This window comes from Anser anser (genome assembly GCF_964211835.1).
Source record: "Anser anser genome assembly, chromosome: 7".
NCBI lineage: Eukaryota > Metazoa > Chordata > Aves > Anseriformes > Anatidae > Anser > Anser anser.
The window spans coordinates 11613676-11636246 of NC_139727.1; the positions used below are offsets into that span (position 1 = coordinate 11613676).

General features: G+C 39.4%; 1 protein-coding gene across 9 annotated transcripts in view; it reads left to right on the plus strand.

The window, feature by feature from the left end:
* Nucleotides 1-22571, plus strand: part of GRID1 (glutamate ionotropic receptor delta type subunit 1) — a 601199-nt gene that overhangs the window by 351121 nt on the left and 227507 nt on the right. For all 9 annotated transcript variants that reach the window (XM_083844348.1, XM_083844347.1, XM_083844345.1 and 6 more), the window contains one exon: nucleotides 11377-11582. In XM_083844348.1, coding sequence (XP_083700474.1) covers nucleotides 11377-11582 — 206 coding nt within the window. The remainder of the gene's footprint in view (nucleotides 1-11376; nucleotides 11583-22571) is intronic.

Genomic DNA, 22571 nt, shown 5'->3' on the forward strand with positions numbered 1-22571 from the left:
AGTAATCATTACTCGTTATTTTCTAAAAGCATGGAGCTAACAGAGGGATGCCTGAGGAGATTTTAGCTGATGACAAACTATAAACAGATTCATGTGTTTATTCTCTAGCATGTTTTTCTTCCTCTGGGATCAGTTGTGTTGCTAGAGAATGGAGTATGTGTATTTGCCATCATAATAAAAGTAGTTGTAACACAAATGAATAATCAGCAATTGATTTTTTTTGTTATTTGTTACTGGTTGTTACTACAAGATGGACTAACTGATGGTCATTATATGTGACATGAACTTAGTTTTTGTTTTCAGCTCCCTCCCACCAGCACAAGACATTTGTTATCTCAGTAGGGATCCTTCTTATCTTGTTTTTAACAGAAAATACTGGAGAACAGAGTCTGATTTTGTATCCTTTTATGTTTCTGTGTATGGTTTTATGGAGGCTGTATTGCAAAAATGGGCTTTAAAAGAGTAGGAAAGCAAAGAAGGATATATCATTTTTCTGTTTTTCTGAAGTAAAATGCACTTTCTGGGTCAAACGGCCAGCCAAAGGAATGAAACTTATTCAGATGCTACCATCCTAATTACAGCCTGATGAACAATATTTAAGTAAAATAGTGGCTAAGGGTCCTTATTCTTGGATTCTGAGTTAAAATATGCTCACTGTTGCACTCAGCTTGCCAGCAAGTCACCAAATACTGGCCAAGTAGTTCGGGGCAGGCCTGCTCAGGCTTGCTCCACACGAGCTAGTGTCTGCGTGGTCGTGCAGCAGGGTGATGCGGAGCCTCGCTGGTATCTGCCGCCTGTGCTGAGATGGTCAGAGCGCTCTGCTCGTGGTAGTCAGGCTCAGGCTGAGGTTTGGATACAATGCCACTGTACCACCATGTGCTGAATGCTCTGAAAAGTGAGCAATGGAGCAGAACTCTAGCACCCACCCACGTGGTATCTTGATTTCTTAGTGTAAATAATTGGAGATGATATGAAACTCACATCAGTAAGGACATGGTTTTCCAAAATCTGAGGTTGGTTGAAAAGTAGTACCCTTAGAAAGAATCCCTGGTTTCTCAGTGGAGACAATTCAACACCTAGATGGTCCCACCAAGCTGAGAGCCTGCAGCTCTGACAGCCTTTCTGCTGCTTGTGTGCCCAGGGCACCTGACTTTTACTAGAACCTGTAGAAGTACTACAGTGGGAGAAAGCTTCCTCAACAGATTTATTATTTGCTGACATGTGGTTAAGTAGGTATAACAGCAACTAGCTCCTGTAATGTGTATTTATAGTGTATACTTTATTATACAGTATAGGTGTTTATAAAGTACATTGAGGTCCTTAGCTGAAAGGTGTTACATAAATGCAAGCAATAATTACTGTTGCACATATAAAAGAGTAAAGTCTTCCTGCCAGTAGGCTTTCCTCAAGGGGGAATTTAATTATCTGTAGTAATTTTATTGCAGTCTCTTTTGAGATTGGAATGTGTAGTTTTTAAAGTTGATTTAAGCAAGAGGGAGACTGTCTCTGCAATCTAGTGAAAGGGATATGATTCTTCCTTTTCTTTGCTGGACATTTGGCTACACACACTTATCTTCGCGTAGCTAGACAGCATGAACCCTTCAAATTCTCAGGTGACTTCAGGTTTTCTCTCAAGGTGAAGAGATACCACCTCTTGTCTCTCAATTTAAGGCATTCCCTCTGTCTATTCAAATTGTTTTGGGATGCACTTGTTTGCTTATCCCTAGCTTAGCCTTGGCCTTATTTAGAAAGGACATGCTTCATGTGTCAAAGTACGTAACCAAACTTAAAATATGACAACAATTTAACAGTATCAATGGCAAATGCGTTAATGCAAATGGGCATATAGTACCACAAACCTAAACAAGCTTTTTGTTCAGATTTTCTTATAGAATCATATAGCTTTAAGAAGGTGCATCTCAGACCTTCAAAAGATGAAAAATGCATTTCCCCAATGTACTGGCAGATAGAGGCTTAGAATTACTTATACTCAGCCATAGCAAATATTAGGCTCAGTAATTTATCTTTATTACATTAAGATAATTTAAGTGGTGAAAAAAGAGTCTTGTGATTAAACTTAGGATATATATCAGCAAAAACATAGCTTCTGTCAATACGTCTATTTTTTGGCTCATAAGAAGATATGGCAGGAACACTACATAGTGTCTTTGAAAGTATTAAAAAAAAAAGTATTAAGAGCATTAACAGCAGTGATGAGATGAGAGGCTGTTACAGCTCATTTAAGTGGTTTACCATTGGGCAAACAGTTGGCAATTATTGCACTTGGAAGAACTAAATGGATGATTTGAATGGAAATGCTAGTTCTTCAGTGAATTCCCTTTTTACAACAATTGTAGCATATGTCCACAATTTTTCCAATGGTAATGAATTTCCTGAGGTGGTTTCCCTTGTGCTTTTGAATGCTAAGTGTTAAAATCCAGCAGGAGAGACCTGTGGTTGACCTTTCATGCTAAATGTGAAAGGGCCATTGTTGCCTTTAAAAGGCTTTTGTGTTCCCAGGCCTCCTGGGAAGCTCCAGTTACCTTCAGACTGGATCAGCTGTTTCAGGTATCAAGCATCAGTTCTGCAGAGTAACTTTTAACATTTTTAATAGTTATGTCTTCCTCCTATTAAAGTCAAATCTGGAAACATTTGCTTGTACATGCAACACATCTGGCTTTATATTGTGTTCTGTCTCTTTCTCATTCATTCAGGAATGGAAACTACCAATATCTATGATTTGTCTGTATTCATAGTCGCTCTCGTTATTTAAAACTGTAATAACAATCTATGCGTGCAGTACAACTGCTCAGTAAAAATAATTGCGTCCATTGCTCAGGCTTCAGCCTTTGATATCATAAAGGGGTTCTCAGTAGACCTTTGCATTTGATTAGCTCTGATTTACACATGGTAAATTTTCAGTTTCTTCTGAGAGGTGGTCACATGTCAGCCTGTGATGTAGATTTAAATGGCAAATTAGTGTTCCATGTAATTTTCAAAACTTACATCATTACATCATTTCTGATAGTCTGCTTTCTTCTTTCTGGAAACATTTTTTTTTTGGTCTGGGAGAGCCGACACTGGCACATTTTGTATTTGATCAATGCTAGTAGAACTATCTAGGAAAGTAAGGTGAGAAAAAGGAAAAGGAGAGTCCCTTGGGTTCCTGAAAATTCCCAGGCTAAAACTGCTGAAGATGCACTGATCTGGATGCTCATAGTTTATATTGGTTTAAGGGGAAACTGTGATGGTCTATGGAGGACAAAGGCATTGACGGTTACAATGCAGAAATATACTAGTGGAGCGCATAGAAATACACAGAAACCAGATCTGCCTGAACAATTCCCTGTGCTGCAAACTGAATTGTTGGGAGAATGTTAGAGGGAAGCATCACTGCACGATTGCTCCTGTTTTATGCTCTTTGTCAGAGACAGGTAATAGAGCTAGACAGAACTGGTCTTCTCTGGTACAGCTGTTCTTATGAAAGCTGAATACTACTATTAAAAACTATTTAATTTGTTGTGCTTGGTTTTATTTTAAGATTTTTTTGGAACAACTGTTGCAATAGAGCTATGGCTTCTTAGATTTATTGTACTTGCGTGACTATTAGTTACTGAGTTCCTTCATTTCTTTAAGAAAAAAAGATGAATCAGTAAAAGTTGAAAAGGTAAAAATTGGCTTTGAGTTCTGACGTATCTAAAACCATGCAATAAGGTCAGTGTATTTTTTTTTAGCAGAAAGATTCTGAAGAGAAACTGAAGAAAGAGGAAGCTAAATCGCAGAGTGTTTAGAAATTGTGAATTCCATTGCACAAAAATTATCTGGCTGATAGCAATTACCTTAGCACTGACTGTTGAAATACCCAGGCAAACATGTGGAAATGTGGTAGATGGAGAGAGAGGCTGCATGCACAGAGAGATTGTAAGAAGACAAGGGAATAAACTCTTCACAAAGTAGAAAATATGCCTTACCAACATCATTTCACATTTCTGCTGGGCTCTAATAAGCATTTACATTCAAATATTAATATAGTCTTATCTCTCCTAACACACTTTGCTATTATACTTTCTGGTCTAATCACTGTATTCACACAGAGTCACATTGTGAGTCTTTTAGGTTGAAAATTTCAGTGCTTTCCAAAAGTCAAATTATTCTAGATGATTTGTACAAAATAATTCCCTTCTGGAAGCATAAGTAGTAGTCTATTGTTTAAAGGAAGAGATTTTCATTATTTATTAATAAAAAAAAAAGGAGTTCTGAAGAATATCCACTTTGAGTTATCTAAAATACTGGAGTATATTTAAATCCTTCAGGTAGGTTGTTATCTCTAGCAAGGACCCAAAGATCGTGTTAAAAATCATTCATTCCAAAAGCTTAAAATGCAGCACAAGTCTAATCTTCAGGATGTGCATCTGTTTCTTGTATTGGTCTTTTTCCTTATTTCTTATGTAAACATCTTGCAGTTATGAAAAAGAGGGACAACAGGTGCTGTAAAATCAAGTGAATGAAACCCATGAAAACTATGTGATTTAGGAGACTTATTTCAGAGTGCTTATAGATTATCTTCCAAATCACTGAATCCTAAAATGTGTACTTTATTCATCTTAAGAAATTAAATTGTGTGGGGGAAGTTTTCTACCCAATTTGCAGTCAAAAGAGACAAACCTACATTCAAGCAGAGTATCCTTGTATTAAAAGTAAGAAATATCCGTTAAGAAAATGAAAACACTTTTTTGCCTTCTCTTGAAGCTTAAGCGTAAGGAAAAAAATACCTTGATATTGTTCCTAAAACATTGGAAAAGGTGAATATATTTTTAGAAGTGTATAAATACTAAATTAATGAAGCTATCCGAGTCTCCTTGATGCACTTGGTACTGCTTAAACGTATCACCAAAATTATACTCAAGTAAAACTAATACTGAAAAAAGTGTGAAGTGTAGCACCTGCGATCAAACAAATGAAAAAAACTCAGAAGCTCAGCTTTTCCTGGCTGATCTCATTGTTTTTCACACTTATTTACTTTTTCCTTTTTCAAATGTACAAATGAAAAGATAGGTGTGGGTTATTTGAAAACATAGCCTGGTGATGATACTTGAGTCCTCCTAAAGTTTACTTGTTGATGGATAAGAATAAAAGGTGTGAATTTATTTCTTGGAGTTTCTCTAGGCTTATCTTCAGCCCCACCTTGATACTTCAGTTTACTATACAAAGTAGAATGGCCATGTGCTGCTTCTATTTCTGTCAGCCGGTGTTAGGAACTGGTGTCAAAAAGACACTATACTGCTCTCTACCTCTGAAAATTCCTTTCTACAATAAGCCCTCCTTAAAGGCTAGCTGTGCCCAACTGTACAACTGTTTCACACAAAAATGTTTAACTTTTAAGCTACTCGTATCAGGGCCAAGAATCACATCCTATAATTTTATGACAACAAATGTTGCTGTAGACTCTACAAAGTTTTTTTAAATATAAATAAGATCATAGATAATATAATAAAAATGGATTGCTTTGTAGATGACAACAAACTTTACCTAGAGGAAGTTAATGCCACATTTAGTATTATAACATTATAGTTATTTTCTAGTCAGCCAGCTCAGTGACCAACATAACCTCAAGCAGGAAATGATACATTTCATTATTTCTTATAGTCCAATAAAGCCACTTTTATAGCAAGCATTTGTTTTGCAGTCACAGTGGAAAAATTCTTATCTTAGCAGTGCATCAAGGCTTTCCTTACCTCCTTGTTAACAGTTATTCCTGAAATCATCTCATTCTTCTGTTGTCAGACCTGAATGTGTGGTATATCTGTCAGAATTAGGAAGAGGGCTCTCAGCCACAGAAATTCTCTCTCAAGACAGATTTAACAAGAAGGATGCAAAGTTTATAAGAAGTTTTCTGCTCTTATGGATCTCTAATGATGTAATTCCAATTCCAACTAGTTAATTTCACATGATTGTAGTTGAGACTAGAGTGTCTTATACAAATCCAATTATTATACAGTTTTACAAATGAATTTTATGGGAGAGATTCACCCACGTGCATTTTGTGTTAGCGTCATTTTCTTTCTGGAGTGCAGGTGTTGCATCATCAAGAACTTTGCTGTTCTCTAAACAGAAAATTTCCAATGCTGTTGCTGAAATCCTGCTTAGCATGTTAAATGTGTACAAATCGGATGTACACAGGGAGTTAGATAATTAAAACACTACTATAATTTTTGTGGTTGAGTGTAGGTTACACCCTGAGCAAAAGTAACTATTTGCAAAACTGAAGGGGGCAGTTGGCTATAGGTTGTGCAGTTACAGCAAACTGCTGTTTCATTTGTCAGATACTCTAGACAGAAGTATTTGAGTTTGGATTTTTATACTTTTCCTATGAAGTATGAAATAAATGGGTATGAGGAATTATTTTATTAGTAATTGTTCAGGAAAACTCTCTAGTGTTAGAATCTGAACATTAATAAAAAGGAAAAAAGTCACTGTTAAGACTACAGAAGGCAGCACATGTATTTTAACAAATGCATTTATGGAATCCTTTATTTGTATTAAATTCCATATGAATTTTATATGTCTCATTTCAATTGTGAGAAGAAAATGAGGGATTAATGGTCATAAATGATGAGAAATAGAAAATCATGACTGAATTTTTGGAATATCTCTTTGAATTGTCATGGAACAAAGAGGAGGTTTTCTTTTATGTTTTGTGGATTTGTGATCTACTAAATGTAGAAGAAAATGAGGGCATCAAATTATTTTCTTATGTGACGTCAGATAAAATAAAACTTAGCCTAATTCATTATTATTTGTAAGCAGATGCTCCTGCATATGTGCATGTGTTTATGTACGCATACATTTTAAGAAATGATTGCCCTCTCGGTAACAACGGCAAATAATTATTTAAGAAAAAGGGTCCTATTAAGTAAGCAACTACATTGGTTAGTCACCACTGATAACACTGCTCTTCAGTTCCCACTTCCACTTCTGAGTTCCCACCAATCCTTCTCCTCCTCCCCAGTGCTATGTAGGAACAGACATGTCAGCGTTCAGGAAGATACAGTCATGCAGTTCTTTCTAATTGCCAACACTGAATAAATTCACATTGATTTTTATCTGTTAAAAACTGACAGATTGTGCTTGTACACTTGAGCTTGGACAGTTTCTTCCATCTCCAATTTTGCTTCCTTGTCAAGCTGGAAAAAGTATGAGTCCTTTTTTTTTTTTTAATTGGGAAATAAGCTGTTTTCCTTGGGGGAAAAATTTGTGAGGGAATACAAAATGCTCTTCTACGTCCAAATAGTCTTACCATGTGCATCAGATATTTTATGCTGGTCTACAGCAATATTTCTAACCAGTAGTTCAGCAGGTCAGCTGAAAACATAAGGCAAAAAACCTAGAGCAATATCAGCATGGTTAATCTTCGGTAAACAGCTTTCTGTTGTGCAGTGATAACTTGAGATGCTTGCACAAAAGACAGGTTGTTAGTAAACTACATATATAAGCTATTTTCTTACAGTTTCTCAAACGCTGCAGTAATTCTGAAGGACAAAACTGCATTAGAAAAAAAACCTTTTTCCAGTATCACAGATACATAAAGCCAGTATAGGTACAGTAATGAATACTAGTTTACTGAATTTAAATTAGCAAAATCCAAACTTACCTTGACAACTTTAATAAAACGCTTTAACCTGTAGACAGTAGCTGTTTGTCACTGTCATTATTTCAGCACAGCTGCAATATTTAGCACTTATGTGAGTGCTGAATTCTACTAGCATATTCCAGAAATGCCTGCATGACACTAAACCCTGTCTTTTCTTTGATGACTCAGGAATCTGGAGACAAAGCACATATGACAGTTATTTGATAGTGTGTTAGAACTGCTGTAGACTCACTCACCACCACCAAAAAACCCATGAGTGCACCTTTCCTGATGGGGGACTTGGCTGGAGGCATTAACTTAACAAATAAACCTGAGTTAGGAAGGCAATAAAGTCTGCTGTGGTTGTCACAGCACTAGCTTCATTTCTATTCCTTTCTGATATTTCTCTGTAATTACAGCTGCTTTCTGAACCTGAGTTAATCATATTAACAACCATTTCCATGTTTGGGTAGAAGTTTGAATATGCTCAAGGTGACTTTGTGTTTTTGGTTTGGTTTTAATGTTTACTAGTTATCTTAATTGACCCTGTTGTATTGCACTTGAAGTAAGAACTTCAGCTGGTGTAGCCTGCAAGATGTTGCTTGTCATGTTTCATACAACACTTCTTGGGCGAGGTGACAGATGTTCACGTATATATTTTATGGCAACGTAACACCAAGACTGGTGGTGATCCAAGAGCCTATCCAGATAGGGTAGTAAGGAATGCTACTGACTTGAATAAGGTTGTTTTTCAGTCCCTGAACTTCAGTGATGTTTGTGGTATGAATTCTTAAAATTCTATCAGGTAGAAGTTTCTTCCAGGTTTTAAAAAGTAAAAATAAAAAATGTGTTACAAGCTAGTTTATAGGGATTATTAGAGCTGTAGTAAAGTTTTCTGAAGAGCCTGTTTTATTATGGGAACGATAAATATATCTCTGATGTGCTGAGGATGATGGTGTAATGGGCTAATGAAACTGCTTGAAGTCGTCGTGAAGGAAAGAACAGAATCTGCCCATTTCTACTCTGTAGGAAGGCTGGGCCTGAGTGTGAAGTAAAAAGGCAATTCCTGCTCCTCCTTGCAGCCCCTTGGTGCTGGTGTCAAGGGGTGGTCATGGGGGACAGGGTTCTTCATTGTGAATGAAGGACTGGGGGCAAGGATGTACTGATGGAGGCACCACTGTCACTGGGCTACAACAGGCTGTGGTTGGGATTGTACCAGAGGTCCTGCGAGTCTCCTCAGCCAACACATTTCCAGTTTCCTCATGTATTTGAAATAAGAAATTGTTAGAGTTACTGTGGGCAGGCCCTGCAGTTTAACTAAGCAGCAATTATGAGCTGTGATTGACTTTGGATCTTCAGTGCATAGTGCCATTTTACACGACATTTCTGAAGAGACATCTCAGCGCAGTTACATTTACATGTAATCTCTGTAATGTGTGTTGTCCTATAGCTGGGTCACCATGCAGACTGAGAAGGAGAAAATCATTCCCAATTTATCAGATGTATATCCTCATTCTTTTCCCCAGTAAGACCTGCTGTTCAGTTTCTGTCACTGTTCACAAGAGTTTGAGAATCAGTGTTATGCTGTAGAGAAAAAAGATCCAGAAAGATTCAAGCAACTTTTCTTACGAAGATGCAGGAACTTATTGGGGGAATTTCACAGAATCATACAGAATAGTCTAGGTTGGAAGAGACCTCCAAGATCATCCAGTCCAACCTCTTACCTAATACTAACAAGTCCTACACTAAACCATATCACTAAGCTCTACATCTAAACGTCTTTTAAAGACCTCCAGGGATGGTGACTCAACCACTTCCCTGGGCAGCCCATTCCAATGCCTAACAACCCTTTCGGTAAAGAAGTTCTTCCTAATATCCAACCTAAACCTCCCCTGGCACTTTAGCCCATTCACCCTCATCCTGTCACCAGGCACGTGGGAGCATAAACCAATCCCCACCTCGCTACAGCCTCCATTAAGGTACCTGTAGAGAGCGATGAGGTCTCCCCTGAGCCTCCTCTTCTCCAGGCTGAACAATGCCAGCTCCCTCAGCCGCTCCTTGTAAGACTTGTTCTCCAGACCCCTCACCAGCCTCGTCGCCCTTCTCTGGACTCGCTCGAGCACGTCCATGTCCTTCCTGTAGCGAGGGGCCCAAAACTGGACACAGTACTCAAGGTGCAGCCTCACCAGAGCCGAGTACAGGGGCACAATCACTTCCCTAGCCCTGCTGGCCACACTGCTTCTTATACAAGCCAGGATGCTGTTGGCCTTCTTGGCCACCTGAGCACACTGCTGGCTCATATTCAGCTGCCTATCAACCAGTACTCCCAGGTCCTTCTCTGCCAGGCAGCTTTCCAACCACTCATCTCCCAGCCTGTAGCTCTGCTTGGGGTTGTTACGCCCCAGGTGCAGGACCCGGCACTTGGCCTTGTTGAACTTCATACCGTTGACCTCAGCCCATCGGTCCAGCCTATCTAGATCCTCCTGCAGAGCCTTCCTGCCCTTGAGCAGATGGACACACGCACCTATTAATTTAATGTGCTACATCCCATAAAACATTTTGTCCCAAAGGCTTTGTTCTTTTTCTTTTGAAAAGGCTGTTTATTTAGATGGTTATTCTAACTCACACCATTCTGCCTCACCTAGAAGCTTTAAATTTGATAATAAAAGTACAAGAAGTGTATGTGAGAAAAGAGGATTAAGTAATACCTTCTTATCAAGATAAGTTATACATATTTCAAATAAAATTAAGGGCTCCTAATGATATGGTACAGGTCCTAATGATACGGTGATCACGTCACTGTTATTGTTGAGAGCAACCTGGTTTAATATGTGCTTTGACCTTCTCATTGCTCTAAATTTCACTACAAAATAAATACTAAAAACTCTGACACTTATTACAGAAAAATGCTAATAGTCATGAAGGCAGAGTACAGTTTGAACCAGCAGGTTTCAGCATGAAAATATAATGAAATTTGTGTTGCTCCAAGTTAATGTCCTCACAAATTGGGTTAGGAAAACCTATTTGGCTCAATCAGCTTGAAGTTGAAGGACAGAACTCAAACAAACAGGTTTTGAAATGGTTTCCCCTATTGAAAACCAGTGTTTTTACACGGTAATATATCATAACAGTTGGAGTCTTTGTGTACTGTTTCATAGGTTTACCAGTGAACAGCAAACCTCTGGCTAGGCAGGGATTTGTAGGAGGGGAAGAAAAAATCAGGGGGGTCAAAAGGAGGGCTATGGATATCTTTTTTTTTTTCATGGGAAAAGTAGGCATGATCTTAAGTAAGTCAGGTTGTGGTAGGAGAAGTTTAGGTGTGAGTGATTTATCGCCCATGCTTCTCCATCTCTAGCTGGATTTCTGCGTTTGAACTGTGATTTGGTTGGGGTGGGACTGTCTCTTTGCATGGTGTTCAGCACTGTGGGCTCGAGCTGCTGGGGGAGCTATCCACAGCCACACAGATACGTGTACCTCTCTTCCAAAGAGTTGCTCAGAGACCTCCAGGGAAAGGTAATCAATGGAGTTTCCCTGTTGGCATTTGACTATGAAAGAGAGCTGTGGAAAACAACTGTCTTATACCTGTGAGGCTCTGTGGAGTACTCTTCTGATAGCACTGCAGGAAAAAATAAAAGCATTTTTCCACCTAATTAGTGATGCTTGCCTAATTGGCGAAGGTTGATGCAGTGGTTTTTTCTTTTCTTTCTTTCTTTTTTTTTTTTTTTTTCCTTCCTCCTATGTTACAGATATACGCGGACTGCAGGGATTTCTCGATCAGGCCTCCAGACTGGGACTTGATGTGTCATTACAAAAAGTGGACAGAAACATCAGCAGAGTCTTTGCCAACCTTTTCACTACCATGAAAACAGAAGAGCTGAACCGCTATCGAGACACATTGCGAAGGGCTATCTTACTCCTAAGCCCACGGGGAGCCCAGACTTTTATTAATGAGGTCAGTGAACAGTTGTTTTTATCTATGTTTCAGGGACATACATGATGACTTATGTGATACCTTGCCAAGTTTTCAGAAGTGGCAGATTTTGACAATGCTGGTTGGTAAACAACAAATATTCTGTCAGGTGCTAATATCAGAAAATTAAAATAAAGTGTACTTCATGTAATGCAAACAATAGTAATTGCAAGTGGACAGCATGGGCCAGATGGGCACTTTCGATATAAAAACAGTTCTGTGGGGCAAGTCTTTTTTTTCTGGTTGTCTTTCCATACCATTACTCTTGACCTGGGTTACAACAACTGTCTACAAGTGATCAGAAAATCTATTGTGCTGTATTAGGAATTAAACATAATATGTCTGGGAGTGTTGTCTTTACTGTGGAAATCTCCAAACTCTTGATAAAAGGTTGTGTTACTGATGTTTGGCAGCTGAATCTGTGTTTTTATCAAGTACGAAGTAGGAATGATATGTTTGTCTTTTTTTCATGATGGTTTCTTGAAATCATCAAGGCTAATTAGGACAGGGATGTGACTGTTCGGCAAACTTGTAATTAATGTTGTGCTAAGGGCTAATTTTTGGCATTAATTTGTTTTATCCAGCTTTTTAAATATTAAATAATGAATTATTTTGCAGTGCTTTATATGTCAGAGTTGAGAATGTGTTGTATCCCTAGTATAACCTCACATATATTCATTAGCTAATAACTTGGCATTGACATAGTTTTTTTTTATTGTTGTTGTCTTGTTTGTGTAACTAACCAGGGATAAGACTGAACCAAGAAATCAAAATATGCATGAGACCTCTTTCCAATTATCAGTTCTGCTGCATCAGATCCTGCTAAATTAAATATATATATATATCAAAATTAAAATTAAAAAAAAATTAAGCTTAAGATTTTTTTTATATCAGCATAAATAAATCCTCCACATTTATGTTCAATGGTGATTTAAAAAAATTTAATAGCGTTAATTTTATCATGGATAAATGAGGTAAAGATTTAGTTTGGGCAGGACTAGGCATAGGGACAAACTTAACTACTGGTTGTGCATGAACAAGGAATGAGGGAGTACTTGCCTTAGAAGCATAATCAGCTTACGCAGTTCAGTCAGTATTGTTATTTTCTTCATAGAGGAACTCCAGCAAAAATGCATGAGTTAGTTTTCCAGTGAGTACTAACAAGGTTTCCAAACCAGGTATTGATCAGAAACTGTTAGGTGTTTTATTATGACCCACACAGGCTAGAAAGTCTGTTGCTTTTCAGCGTCCAAGACTCTCAGAAATGTTAGCAAGAATTACACGCAAGCCTGGTCAAGACCCCGCAGGTCTCCAGAGTGTAGGGGCTAATGTATTAAACTGTTTTAGTACTCACTTCACCTTAAAGTGAAGTGTGTATTATAGGCATTAAGGCTAATGATCTTGATATATTTCCAGATCCCTGCAGGAGTTTAGCTGTGGGCAGAAATGAAAAGTAATTTATTTGGCAATCTCCCTATATTGTATCTTGATTGATTCAGAAAAGCTTTATAAAGGAAAATTTAAATCTTTGAAAGGATCTCTCAAAAGGCTCGAGACATGTGGTGTGCAACATACGGAAGAATTCACTAGTGGAGACTGGGTGAACATTTCTTGAAGGGTTAATGATAACTATGATTCCTCAATATCACAGGCAGTAAGTGCAGCTGATGATCTACAGTGTGGTTTCAGGTGGTCTGCAATAACAAATTTCTGCTTAAGTGAAATACGTATTTTTATAGAATTTACATAAATACATCATTCACAAGATGCAGCAGTAGAAGGAAAATTCCTTTAGATTTACGTATTTCCACAGTTAGTAAATATTTCATACTATAGGTCAAATAATGACTAAAGCTGGTTCACTATCAGTAATGCAGCTTGGAAGTTGTTTTTATTTCATTTTTTTTGACACTTTTCATATTTTGGGGAAAAAAATAAATCTCTAGAAGAGGTAAATAGCAACTTAAGAAAAAACGAAGTCTTCATTTTTAAATTTTGGGTATTTTTTTACTTTTTTCCTATTTTAGCTCAAAATAAAATAAGAATTTAGAAAAATAAATTGGATTTCAAGTTTTGCTTCCGTAAGCTCTTCTTCACTGTATGGGTCACGGAGCACTGAAACAGGTTGACCAGAGAGGTTGTGAAATTGGTCTGTTTAGAGATCTTCAGAAGCTTGTGGGTGCAGTGCTGATAATCTCTGAAAAACTTCAACCAGTTCTAATTAAAGTCTGTTGGCTAATAATATATCTTGTTTAAAAAAAAAAAAAGTGTTGTACACAGACACTCCTGTATAATGCAGGACAAGAATAAGAGACTTTCTTGGACAGTGTCTGGATTATGAACCCTGATGTAAATGATTATAACGATTTTTTCTAACCATAAGTCATAGCCATCAGCCATTTGAAGCTGGCATGAGATTTAATTTGCCTTTTTGATAGTGGAAGTGATACATTTTTCCCTCTAGAAAAATGGAAGGTAAATACATTTATAAAATGTTAGCTATCCCTGTTTTTGCATTAAAAGGTCACTTTGGGATTAAAGCAAACCTAATCTATGGAAAGTAGGTACCTCCTTAATCATTTGGAGAAAATTGCTCTCTTCAACATCTGCAAAAATCCTTGATATTCTTGGCATAGTGCCATTGTTTATTTTATATGCAAGCCCAGTCTCACTTGTAACAAGTATGTAACAGCAAAAGTGATTGTTTTTTATTATTATTTTTTTAAGGCCAGAGTATGTGACCTTGCTGTAAGTCAGCATATAGAAAGAAAAGAGGAAAAATCAGTAACTGAGAAATGGAAGGGGGGATTTATTACTTCCAGTTACTCTTTGGCTCAGACACCAGGTTTGGAGACTCAGAAGGCTCCCCTTCTGTATGACCTGCCTGTAGAGGCAGCCAGATTTCACCTGCCTCTTCCACTTGCCAATGAATAATTTTGGGGGGTTGCAAGTAGAGGGAAATTTGTATGGATTATTTCTGTCATTAAGGGCTCTGTATTACATGGTGACATGAAAACAGTTCCAGGACTAGTGCTGAGAATGATAAGATAGGAGAGCATGACCTGTGAAGACAGGTCTCAGGAATGCTGCATGTAGGGAAGCGCATTTGAAGTGCTTCTACACAAACACATGCAGTATGAGGAATAAAATGGATGAGCTAGAAGTCTTGGCCCAGTCCCACAGCCACGACATCATCAGCGTAAGCGAAACCTGGTGGGATGAGTCCTGTGGCTGGTGTGTTGCAATAGATGGTTACAGGCTCTTCAGGAGGGACAGGCAGGGTAGGCGAGGTGGCGATGTATGTGAAGCATGGGCTGGACTGTGTGGAACTTCAAGTTGGCGATGGCAAAGTTGAGAGCCTCTGGGTAAGGATTAAGAGATGAACAAATAAAGGGGATGTCGTTGTGGGAGTCTATTACAGACCACCTGGCCAGGATGACAACGCCGATGAATTATTCTTTGCAGAACTAAGAGATGCCTCGAGATCGACTCCCCTTGTCCTTATGGGGGATTTCAACTTGCCAGACGTCAACTGGGATCACCACACGGCTGACATGAGCAAGTCCAGGAGGTTCATAAAGCACCTAGATGATAACTTCTTGGTGCAGGTGCTAAGGGAGCCAACTAGGAAAGGTGCCCTCCTAGATCTGTTGCTGGAGAACAGAGAGGGTCTTGTGGGAGACGTGGCAATTGGCGGCCGTCTCGGTCATAGTGACCATGAAGTGGTTGAGTTTAGAATTTATGGTGACAGAAGGAAAACTGCCACCAAAACTTTAGCCCTGGATATCGGGAAAGCAGACTTCAGGCTGCACAGGGAATTAGTCAGCAAGGTCCCCTGGGATACTGCTTTTGAAGGCATTGGTGTCCATCAGTGCTGGTCCATCTTTAAGCACTGCCTCCTAAAAGCTCAAGATCAGGCGATTCCAACATATCGGAAGTCAGGCAAGCGAGGCAGAAGGCCGGCCTGGCTGACCAGGGATCTTCTACTGGAGCTAAGGGGAAAACAGAAAGTGTACGGCTGCTGGAAGGAGGGTCAGGCGACGAGGAAGGAATACAGGGATGCTGTTCGTGTTTGTAGGGAGAAAATTTGTGTGGCCAAAGCCCAACTAGAGTTGAAGCTGGCCATGTCTGTGGGAGACAATAAAAAGGTTTTTTTTTAGATATGTGAACGGAAAAAGGAGAACCAAAGAAAACATAGGTCTGCTACTAGATGGGGAGGGTCTCCTCACAGACAATGACATAGGCAAAGCAGAGACGTTTAATGCCTTCTTCGCCTCTGTCTTCAACACTGATGATGGGCTTCGGGACCCAGGGTACCCTGAGCTGGAGGACCATGACGGTGGGAATGACAAACTCCCAACCCACCCTGAACGTGTGCGGGATTTGCTGCTCCACCTGGATCCATACAAGTCCATGGGTCCGGATGGGATTCATCCCAGCGTGCTTAAAGAGCTGGCTGACGTCATCACGGGACCTCTCTCAATTATTTTTCAACGATCTTGGGAATCTGGAGAGATTCCAGTGGACTGGAATCTGGCAAATGTTGTGCCAATTTTCAAGAAGGGTAAGAAAGAAGACCTTAGCAATTACAGGCCTGTCAGTCTCACGTCAGTGCCTGGTAAAATTATGGAGAAAATGATCCTTGAAGTTATTGAAGTGCACCTGGAGGACAATGCAGTCATTGGTCCCAGCCAACATGGGTTCATGAGGGGTAGGTCCTGCCTAACAAATTTGATTTCCTTTTATGATAAGATCACCCATCTAGTCGATCAAGGGAAACCAGCTGATGTGATCTTTTTGGACTTCAGCAAAGCTTTTTACACAGTTTCCCATAGGATCCTACTGGACAAAATGTCCAGCATACAACTTAACAAAAACATCATACGATGGGTGAGCAATTGGCTGATGGGCAGGGCTCAAAGGGTTGTGGTAAATGGGGCCACATCTGGCTGGCGGATGGTCACTAGTGGGGTCCCTCAAGGCTCCATTTTAGGGCCAGTCCTCTTCAATGTCTTTATAAATGATTTGGATGTAGGACTAGAAGGTGTTCTGAGCAAATTTGCCGACGACACCAAACTTGGAGGAGTTGTGGACTCTGATGAGGGTGGAAAGGCCTTGCAGAGAGATCTGGACAGATTGGAGAGCTGGGCGATCACCAACCACATGAAGTTTAACAAAAGCAAGTGCCGGGTCCTGCACCTGGGATGGGGCAACCCTGGCTATACGTACAGACTGGGCGACGAGACGCTGGAGAGCAGCCCCGCAGAGAGGGATCTGGGGGTTGTGGTTGACAGCAAGTTGAATATGAGCCAGCAGTGTGCCCTGGCAGCCAGGAGGGCCAACCGTAGCCTGGGGTGCATCAAGCACGGCATCGCTAGTCGGTCGAGGGAAGTGATTGTCCCTCTGCTCTGCGCTGGTGCGGCCTCACCTCGAGTACTGTGTGCAGTTCTGGGCACCACAGTACAAAAGGACATGAAACTGTTGGAGAGTGTCCAGAGGAGGGCGACGAAGATGGTGAAGGGCCCAGAGGGTAAGACATATGAGGAGCGGCTGAGGTCACTGGGCCTGTTCAGCCTGGAGTAGAGGAGGCTGAGGGGGGACCTCATCGCGGTCTACAGCTTCTTCGCGAGGGGGAGTGGAGAGACAGGCGACCTATTCTCTGTTATCACCAGTGACAGGACCCGCAGGAACGGTGTGAAGCTGAGGCAGGGGAAGTTGAGGCTGGACATCAGGAAGAGGTTCTTCACCGAGAGGGTGGTCGCACACTGGAACAGGCTCCCCAGAGAAGTAGTCATGGCACCAAGCCAGTCTGAATTTAAGAAGCGATTGGACTGTGCACTTAGTCCCATGGTCTAAGCTTTTGGGCAGACCTGTGCGGTGCCAGGAGTTGGACTTGATGATCCTTATGGATCCCTTCCAACTCAGGATATTCTATGATTCTATGAGCTGTGAAGACAGGTCTCAGGAATGCACTAAACAGCCTGCCTAAGGGAATATTACTGATATACTTGAAAATAAACAAGAGAGGAGGAGGAGGAGTTATTTGAGGTGATGATGGGTGGTCTAGCAGGAAGTTTTGACCTGAAGCTAAACAAGGAAATTTTTCTCCCAGAGAGGTTAATTAGACAATGTGACTGCTTGGCAAGAGAGGTCAGTGAGGTATTGTCCTTCAGGGTGTTCAAGAGTGCATAAATAAAACACTTGGGTAACTCAGCATAGCCATCATTCCTGAACTAGTTTGAAGGATGTGCTAGATGACCCAGGGGTCTTTCTGAAGACTTATCAGGAAATAGTTGTTGTGTGAATAAATTCTGACTTTGTATGTTTTGTATAAAGCATGCCTGAAGAGAAGAAAGATATGGAAGAGATGTTATATGTTAGTGTTTTTTAAGTTTCCTCTTGTATATTTGCAGTAACAGTTGATGAAGCTTTTTTTTTTTCTTCACAGAACTCATGTGGTTTGTTTGGGATGTATATTTTAATGAGATTTTTCCTTAAAACTGTAGGTGATATCAATTGCTTTATAGATTTCAGTCATCCTTCAGTCATCCAGTATTATCACTTTTACTTTTGTAAACCAATCAAATGGAAGCTGTAACACAGATGCATGTGGTTATTGATTTGAAAAGAGAAGGAATTTTTGGCTTTACAAAACCTTTAACTCAGCATGACTTGTTTTTTTGGCAGCTTCACTGAAGTGCAAAATATTTCTGTTTGGATATGTCTTTGAGAATATTATTACTTGCAAGTCTGTCTTGCCTGTAAACTAGTAAGCTTACTGCAATAAGATGGATGCCAGCTGAAAGCAAAACTTCATATCTCATATGCCTAGTACTGTAAACAAGAAAAAAAAAAGAATATAAAAAATGGAGAGCAGATTAATTGCATTAAAAACTCTACTCTGTGCTGGTGCGACCTCACCTCAAGTACTGTGTGCAGTTCTGGGCACCACAGTACAAAAAGGATGTGAAACTGTTGGAGAGTGTCCAGAGGAGGGCAACGAAGATGGTGAAGGGCCTAGAGGGGAAGGCGTATGAGTAGCGGTTGAGGTCACTGGGCCTGTTCAGCCTGGAGAAGAGGAGGCTGAGGGGGGACCTCATCGCAGTCTACAACTTCCACGCGAGGGGGAGTGGAGAGACAGGCGACCTATTCTCTGTTATCACCAGTGACAGGACCCGCGGGAACGGGGTTAAGCTGAGGCAGGGGAGGTTCAGGCTGGACATCAGGAAGAGGTTCTTCACCGAGAGGGTGGTTGCACACTGGAACAGGCTCCCCAGTGAAGTAGTCACTGCACCAAGCCTGTCTGAATTTAAGAAGCGATTGGACTGTGCACTTAGTCCCATGGTCTAAGCTTTTGGGCAGACCTGTGCAGTGCCAGGAGTTGGACTTGATGATCCTTATGGGTCCCTTCCAACTCAGGATATTCTATGATTCTATGAAAAAGTAATGCTAAAACTATGTATTGTTGAGGCAGGATTATTTTAATCACTGCAATTCCAACAGCAGGTGGAGATATCAACTTCCAGAGCAATACTAATTTTGTTAAATAGTTATAATTTCTCTTTGCCCTGTTTATGTAGTCACCTTGCTGTCCTCACTGGAAAGCAGGGATTGCTGTATTTCTCTTTTTACACTGGTTCTTATCAGATGTCTGACTGGTTTAAAGAGGGGGAAAAAAAAAAGAGAATTTTTTTTTCTCTAGGCTTTTGGGATCATTTCACAATGATTTGTGGCCTTCCTTCTTCTCTGGTCATTGAAGCTGCTGAGCACCTTGCTCCTGGACTGCTCCCAGTTGGCACTTGTCTGCGATCAATGCTCCAGAGTTCTCTTTCCCTTCTGCAGTCAGTGACTTGCTCTTACTTCACCAGAGCTGTAGGAATTATTTATGGCATCTTGAACACTGTACGCACAAGTAAATGTATGAAATCTTTTTTTCGTAAGAAGCAAATACCTTTATTTTTCAGAATTTAACAGGAAAAAAAAGTTTAATATTGATTTTCTGGCACTTGGTATTTCATATTGGCATACATCTCTTTTTTATTTATGTTGCAAATGTTCAGCATATTAGTCTGTATCTCTGTTTTATATACAGTATATAAACATCTTGAAATATTGGTGAATAACTTCAGGGAAAAATATTATGCCTCTTCTGTTTTTAGAAGGTAATTTCTTTGCTTAAAGAGCTGGTAGTGATTTGTGGGTGCTGGTAACAGAACTGCAGAAATAATTCTCTCAATATTTTCAGGTAAATTACGCCTGCCTGATTTTTACTAAATCTTCTGATTTTCTATTTCTTCCTCAGAATTAAAATTGTCTGCTATTGCTGACATCTGCAATACATTAAGACGCTTTCTGCTTAAAGAGAATAATAATTATAATTAAAACCCAAACAAACCTCACTAAACTGGTAAAACCTGACTGAAAACAAATTCTCCCATTTTGGAATAAATTGACTTAGAAGCAGATTTCTTTCCATTTGGCCAAATAGCAACAACAAAAACAACAACAAAAAAATACAACTCCACATTTTATTGCAATGAATAATCCAAGGTATGGGATTCCTGTGAGAATGTGTTTGGAGCAATCATTTACTTACATTATAGATATGTGGGCACAGTGTAGAGCAAAAAAAAAAAAAAGTCATACTTTGGTGAATAAATGACTTTTTAAACTGCTTACACAGCTTCATGTAAATGACATTCCTCTTACTAGTGCAGGTAATTTCAGAATTTCAGAAATTCTTTTTGTTTGACTCAAATAGTAATGTTAAATCAGATCTTGAACCTTAGTGTTCCAATTGTGAGAAACATGAGGCTTGCATCCCATTTTGTACATCTCTAACAATAAAAGACAACAGTTTTGTGAGGTCTGGGGAACATCGGAGGAGAAAAAATTATGGAAATCAAGTACATTGGCAAGAGTTACAGAAAGTCCTTACGAGTCTAAAAACTGCTTTCCCAGCAGTTTTACTAAATCCCTCAATGTAATGTGTCTGGTCTGAAGAAACTAGGTTTCAGCTCATGTTTTTATTCTGATGACTGGGCATTTATACTTAGGGGATCGCTTTTTTTTTTTTTTAAATGTCATTAAATCTGTATATACAGGAACTGGGTGTTCTTGCTCTTCTGGCAGGGTCAGCATTGATACATTACAGTGTACTCCAAGAAGGTGTTTGGGACCTGAGGAGCATAACTTCATGAAGGTCTGAGCCTTCCTTTTCAGTAATACTAATGCTGAGATGTCTCTGGCATCTTATATAAACCTATTGTTTTACCTGAAACCTCATTCTGGAAAGAAATGCAAGGAAAATGTATTCAATAATGATTTAGCCCATATGGAAATAAAAATAGATGTGATCTGAATAAGCAAGTTTAGCTCAAGTTTGCCTTGGGAGAAATAGTTAAAGAAGTCCAACTGGAATAGTCTTGTCACAAAGCAGAGGGAACAAGGCAGAGACTTCAGGTAATGGTGTAGTACGTATTGCTGTGGTGGAAAGGCTGTTGATGTAGAACATAGGGTAAATGGTAGGCCGGCTAGTGAAAGGGAAGACAATTGAAAAGAAATCACGGTCGTAAGAGTGGAAGAACAGGACAGTAAACTCAAGAATTTGGGAAAGAACGGATCATATGATTACGAGAGGGAGTGGACATTCTAAAAACATTTTTATTGAACAATTAGCATTTTAAAAAAATCAATAATTAACATGATGTAAGTATGTGAAAATAAAGGTCATATGATGGAAATGCAGTTTAGGTTTACCAAAGCTGATCATTTTAGATTACTGTAGTGAGATAATAGTGTAGGGCATACACTTTCATTCAAGAGAATTTCGTTCTCTTTGTTGAATTTCTCATCCATTATATTTTTACCTCTCCTGAATGTCACCTTTAAGTATGGGAGCTGACCAGCATGGTGCAAGGTAGCCTGTTCATATGGGAGGGCACTGGAAAAGCTGACATGTCCCTACAGCTGCTGGATGTGGAGATTGTTGTTGATGTCCAGGGAGAAGGAGCTGGTGGTAGCATAGCACTGATTCTGGGTTAATGAATTTCTCCTTCCTTGTGTTAACATGGTCAGTTCCAGAAGTAGCTCTCTGCACAAATTTAACCTAATGACTGGGGGATTCTAGCTATCGGGAGGAACTGTATTTATAGTTTTCTTTTGAAAGACGAGAAGTTGTTAATGACTTGGAAACACAGAAATGCCATGTTGGGTCACACACAATTCACCTTCTTTAGAACTCTTTTAATGGCATCCAGTATTAGCTTTTTGCAAGAGCTGACCCAGGACGACTCTCTAGTGAGAACTAAAAAACTACAGCTCCTAAAAACTATCCCTCCCCCCAACTCCTTTGTATCCAAAGGCTGTTTTTATCAAATTATTTTACTTCAGGTTGTCCAGCTGACTCCTGGAACACAGGGTAATTTAAAGATAGATTTTTTGTGTTTGTGTTTATATATATACACACAAGTGTATGTTTGTGTGTATGTATTTTTAATGCAGTGGAAAGTTAAATTCAATACTCTGACATACCTGTGGTTATTATAATACATAAATATATGCAAAACGTTTCTCTAAAATAGTGTAAATTTGTAGATGACTTTATCATTCATAGCAAGGATAATTTTCTGCAATTTAGGTATCATTTACCAGAAAGCAGAGATTGCTAATTAATTATGGATGATTAATTTTAAAATATGTTCCTGTATTTGCATTTTGTCACTATACCAATGTTTGTCTATTATAAGACTTCAGCAAAAACAGTACAGCTACATGAGAAAATGTGTTTTCTGTATTAAAATCAGAAGAACGTAATGGACACAAGCTATTTACCGTTTTCCAGTTTTAGCTTTTCCTGTACATTCGGTGAATTGTTCAGCTTACTGTGTTAGGGTAGCTTGACTTTGAAGATTACAAAACACATACTGCAGTTATAATATAATCCATTTTTGAACTTTCAATGCCAGTGCA